Genomic DNA, 5,222 nt, shown 5'->3' with positions numbered 1-5,222 from the left:
CCCGGGGGGGGGGGGGGTTAAGTGCCCGTATTTTCCCTCCCCGTCTCCTTCCTTTGTCCCCCCAGGGCCCATGAGCCGTATCCCTTCTTCCCGGAGGAGCGGCCGTTCGACTCTGGCGGTGCTCGTGGCTGAGATGCCAAGGCCCGCGGACGCAAGGATGCTGCTGCGGCTGCCTACCAGCTCTCGACAGTGGAGCCATTGCCATGGCAACTGCCTCGGCACCAGCTCCTCGGCGGAGGAGATGGTCCCTGCCACCCTCCGCCTGGCAGAGGCCTGATGGAGAGGGGGGTGCCCATCTCCTGCCCCCTTCCCAGAGCTGGGCTTTGTCTCCTGCCTGTGGCCCACAGCTCTGCCTTGCTGTGGGAGGGGGATGGGAAGTCACTGGGGGGAGTGAAGAAAGCAAAAAAACCCCCAAAAAGCTCCCTTGAGAGAGAGCGGCTGGAAAGGGGGAGCCGGACAGATCGGGGGCCAGAGTCACGGCCAAGCTGGATCTTCATGGTGCCCGGAGCCAGCAGCAGATGTCAGCGGGCATCAAGGTGCTTGGCAAACATCAGGATGGGGGACAGCGCGTCTGAGAGCCCCGCTGGTGTGGGGCACAATGGGATGACTGCTGCCAGGCTATTGCGGGGCAGCCTCCCCGGAGAGCGCGGCAGGTGGGTTATCCCCGTGCTGGGAGCTGCCTGGGGCTTTCGGCCTTTGTGAAGAGGAAGGGCTTCCTCCAGAGAGCATGGGATCTTCCTCACCCGGCCGCACAGAGCCAGGGCCCTGCCCCTCGTGGGCTGAAGCGTGCCCAGCTCTCTGGGATGGACTCGCAGCTCAGGGCCAGGTGCCTCATCCTCATCCCTGGAGATGCCCTAACTAAGCCCCCATGGGTTCCTGCCTGCCCCGAGCAAACCATGCTGCTCCCAAGCCAAGTGCAAGGGGTAGTGAAAGGCCACAGATAGCTGGGCTGAGGGTGCGTCCAGGGGCAGAGCTGCCTCGTTTGGCTCTCCTGGGGCATGCTGTCAGGAGGAAGGAGTGCTCCGGGCACGGGCACTGGCTTGAAGCGGGCAGCAAGCAGACGCAATCGGGGAATTGCTCCTCTCCGTGCTCCGGCCCGGACCCTGTGCTAAGGGGTAGAAGCTACCGGGGCTCGGAGGGAAACGTCCTTGCCGGGCCTTTGAGCTCTCTGCAGCAGAGCAGGGGACAGCTGGACTCTGCTGGCTTAGCTGCTTGGCCCCTGGACCCTGGGAGGGGACCATCAGCTGGGGGATGGCCGCCTGACCAGCCAGGGCAAGCAAAGCATTTGGGTCCGGGTGGGCTCAAACTCTCTCTGCGAACTTCTGGGTGGCGTTTTGGCCTGGAATTTCTGCTGACTTCCACCGAGCATCTCGTATCGGCTCAGCCACCTCCATAGCGAAAAGTTACCAGCTCGAATCCCACCTCCCAGGACGAGGTCTGGTCACAAGGGCAGATGCCGCAGTGCAGGCTGTGTTGCTGCGGCCCAGCCCCCGGGTTTTCAGAGAGGCATGAGAAGCCCTGATGCCCTGGAATAATAAGCCAGGCAGAGCGGCAGAGGAGGAAACAAGCCAGGCGGAGAGGAGTGAGGCGATGACGGGTGAGCTGCCAAGACGAGTAGTGCTGCAAAGCCATCAGTTGCTCCGGATGTGCCAGGCTTGGGAGACGCATAAAGCTGGGATCCGGTTTTCTCTGTCTCGGTCTCCAGACAAACTCCAACAGCCTGTTCTTGCTGAAGGAGAGAGCGGAGGCCAGGGCCGTGTCCGTCTGGCTGGTCATCTGCCACTCCGTTAATTAGCAGCCCGTGGGCAAGGCTGCATGGGAGCGATGAAGGGGTATTCGGTGCTGATGCCCCCTCTGCCCATACGGTTACTGACCCGAGACCGCGTGGTGGGGTGTCAGGAGTTACGTCAAGTTGCAGTGTCTATAGGGTTGGCCGATGCAGATGAGCGGGCAGCTCTGACACTTAAAATCCTCCTGTCTGAGACGTGGCAGCTTCGTCCCATGCAGCGCGGCCCTTGACAGGACGGAAAACACGGGATAAAATCCTACGACTGCCCCTTGCTAATGGAGTCGCCCCTTTAGCCCAAGGGAGAGGCTGCGCTGTGGAGCGGAAAGCTTTGGGCTGCGTCCCAGCGGTGACTTGTGACTAGTGGGAAGGATCTTTCCTGACTGCCATTTCCACCCCCACGCTGCTGACTGTGCTTATGCCTTTGCTTCTTGGCTAACCCTCCAGGGTAGGGGATGGCACCCATTTTGGGAGCCCCTGAGACGTGGCTTTCTCTCTCCAGAGTTAATTGAGCCGTAAACAGGTGCTACAGAAAGGCAAAGTGTCAGGTGAGACCCTTCAAGCACTCTGTGCTGTAGGCACGTGCCCATATCTCCCGGAGCACAGCACTGTTTGTCTTGCCTCTGTGGGGAAACTGAGGCATAAGCTTGAATATGTGTCTTGCCTGTACTTGGAGAGTGACACAGAGCTGCAGGTGGGACCTGGTACCCTGCCTGCACCCCCTGCTTGACCAAGAAGACTGTGCTGCTCTGCCTATAGCTGCCCCCTCACCTGCTGTGCCGCGGCCCCCTGCTCCCTGCCACCGGCTCCAGGCTGGCTGTGCCCAGGACAGACGGGTGTCTCCTTGGGCGAGGCCCTGAGACCTGACTCGCAGCATCTCTGCCCTGCGAACGGTGTCCTCGAGAGGTGGCCCACGTCACGTCTGGCTCCCGTCAGCCCTGTGGGAGTGAGAGGCCTCTCTTTTTTCCCCCCTGCTGCTGAGTGATGGGGCCAGGCCACCACGGGTTGCACCCAGAAAGATTGGCTCAGATCGGGAGGGTTTTAAAAACATGGCCCTGATGTCTGGTGTCTGCACCTTTCTGGGTTGATTTTTAGAGAGATTTTTTTTTCCCCTCGGCAGGTGTGAAGACAAAGGAATCCCTCACTTTTTGGGGGGTGAAAGCGGCGATTGCTTTCTTAATCGCTCGCTTTGGGTGCTGGGGTTTGCAGGTAAAGCGAGGTGTTGCCACAAGCACCTGAGGAGCTGGCATTGGTGCCCTCCTGCCTGGGGCTCTCACCCGCAGCAGTGCTCAGGCCCTGCGCTGGCTCTGCCTAGCTGGGGATGATCCCCAGTGACCACTAACGAGCCGTCTCCCCCCTGCTCCGTTTCCCCTCTAGCTGCTGGGTGCGCTCAGCCCTTGGCACCCTTCAGGGGCCTGAGCCTTTGCAGCAGCCCCTTCCTTGTCAGGGGCAAGAGCCCCTGATGCCTGCGGTGCCACCCCACCCCCAGCTGCCTCTCGGGGCCCCGGGAGAGCCAGGAGACAGTCGGCTTCCAGGGGATTACGGCGCTATTAGAACTGACGGGGTCAGATGCTTACTGCAGGCTTCCTTGCTAAGCAGATCTGGGGTCAGCGCGGCCCAGCCTGCCTGCAGCCCCTAAGGTGAGAGCCTGCGGGCACAGCATCAAGGTGCTCTGCTCTCCGCCTCCACCCAGCGGAGGCTGGTGCTGCCATCTCGTGGCCCGCTTGGCCCTTTGCAGACAGCTCCAGCTGGTCCCGGCAAGAAAGCTGCTTGCCCTCCAGCCCCGGCGTGGGGGGCCCGGGTGAGAGCAGGCCAAGACGTGCTCTCCTAAGACTGTCCCATTGCATCAACTCTGACATTTCCAGATGGGGCTCCTGAAGCCAGCTCTCTTGGTGCATGCTGTGATGGCCCCAGTCACAAATGCTCCTCAAGGGGCATCCGCCCAGCCGAGCCAAGGGCTGTTGGCACCACGTTGCTGCATCTAGCTAGCACAGGTCAATGGGATCACCATCAGTTGAACTGCTGGAGCCTGGCATCTGGTTAGTGGCCTGTCCTGACACTTGTCTTGCTCCAGTTTGGCCATCTCCTAGATTGCTCTAAAGCTTGCTGCAGTCATGCCTTCATTTTGCTGCATGGACTTAACCCTGGGAAGAGGGGGAGCAGTGCGGGAATATGCAGACCGTGCATCTGTTTGTGGTCTGCAGGGGGTGGGGACGTGGCATACTCTAGCAGTGGGAGGTGGGCTGATCTCTTCGCTTACAGGGGCTTCTGGTGACCTTGCTGGTGTGTGCCCAATCTGTGGCATTGGCATACTGATCCTGGAGCCTCGCCTGGTCTCCCACAGCTCTCTGGATGCCCATCACCTAACTACGTCCACGGGGCTTGTCTGTATTAGCTTTACAAGTGGGAAGTGGGGTGGGAAACACAGGTGACGAGACTTGCCTGAGGTCTTCCTGGCAAGTTGGTGGCATAGGTATGTGTGGAGCCCCCGTAAGCTTGAAGCCCAGCTCCCGGGGGATCTGGCAGGTGTGCTAGCGCCTCAGACATGTGCTGCCCTTTGCAGAGTCGGTCATGGGAAAGCACAACAGCAAGCTGGCCCCTGAGGTGCTGGAGGACCTGGTGAGGTGCACGGAGTTCAGCGAGCAGGAGCTCAAGCAGTGGTACAAGGGCTTCCTCAAGGACTGTCCCAGTGGCATCCTCAACCTGGAGGAGTTTCAGCAGCTCTACATCAAGGTACGTGGAGAGCGGTGGTGGCCGGGCTGTGCCGGTGACTCGCTGGGATCCTGGAGAAGTTTGCTCCAGGCTTGCGTGATGGCTGCTCAGCGTCAGCCCCGCGGCACGGGAGCACCTGGTCATTGTGGCCTGGGGATTCGAAGGCGGCTGGAGGTGATGCTGGCCGCACTGTTCCCTGGTGTGCTGTCCTGCCTCGGCCATAGTGGGATCAGGTGGATGTTTGACCTTGGCCTGTAGACATCAAGGTCCAGGGAAGGGATGGGAAGGAAGGCCAATGTTGGGTGGCAAGGGGTGCCCTGAGCTCATGACTGAAAACGTGGGGCTGATATGGTGCAGACTGTGGGGACAGTAGCTGTTGGAGACCACCCAGTGATCAGGTTGAAAGCTCAGGGATTGGATGACCTTAGATGAGTCCCTGGTCCGAGGTACAATTTGCCTTTTGGTACTGTAAAAATCTCCTATTTTTAGGATGAGAGAGGACTCACTACTGTCTATAGCTGGCACAAGTAGCTTTTAGCTGGACTATTGCAATGCTGTAGCTCTAGTTGCATCGGGTGCCGGGCTGGAGCCCGAGAGCGCCCGGGTGTGCTGGCACCGAGCCTGTCCTGGTGCTTTTTTTTTTTCAAAGGCTGCAATCCCAGGATACTGAACTGCCCCATGAGAGCAAGATCCTGCGGGCCCAGCTGCCCCCTGGCCCACCAGC

General features: G+C 60.3%; 1 protein-coding gene and 1 long non-coding RNA gene across 3 annotated transcripts in view; both read left to right on the top strand.

Annotated features, from left to right (window-relative positions):
* The window catches only part of HPCAL4 (hippocalcin like 4), a 16,364-nt gene that overhangs the window by 3,695 nt on the left and 7,447 nt on the right, over window positions 1-5,222 (top strand). The window contains exon 2 of one of the 2 annotated variants that reach the window (XM_019512366.1): window positions 4,345-4,519. In XM_019512366.1, coding sequence (XP_019367911.1) covers window positions 4,358-4,519 — 162 coding nt within the window. In that variant the 5' untranslated portion in view covers window positions 4,345-4,357. The remainder of the gene's footprint in view (window positions 1-4,344; window positions 4,520-5,222) is intronic. The other variant, XM_019512365.1, reaches the window with a different exon arrangement.
* Window positions 2,842-5,222, top strand: part of LOC109294110 — an 11,129-nt gene continuing 8,748 nt past the window's right edge. The window contains exons 1-2 of the long non-coding RNA XR_002096467.1: window positions 2,842-2,853; window positions 3,485-3,488. This is a non-coding gene — a long non-coding RNA (uncharacterized LOC109294110). The remainder of the gene's footprint in view (window positions 2,854-3,484; window positions 3,489-5,222) is intronic.

This window comes from Gavialis gangeticus, unplaced genomic scaffold (genome assembly GCF_001723915.1).
Source record: "Gavialis gangeticus isolate Ggan-Ray unplaced genomic scaffold, GavGan_comp1, whole genome shotgun sequence".
NCBI classification, from domain to species: domain Eukaryota; kingdom Metazoa; phylum Chordata; order Crocodylia; family Gavialidae; genus Gavialis; species Gavialis gangeticus.
This window is presented reverse-complemented; position numbering and strand designations above follow the sequence as displayed.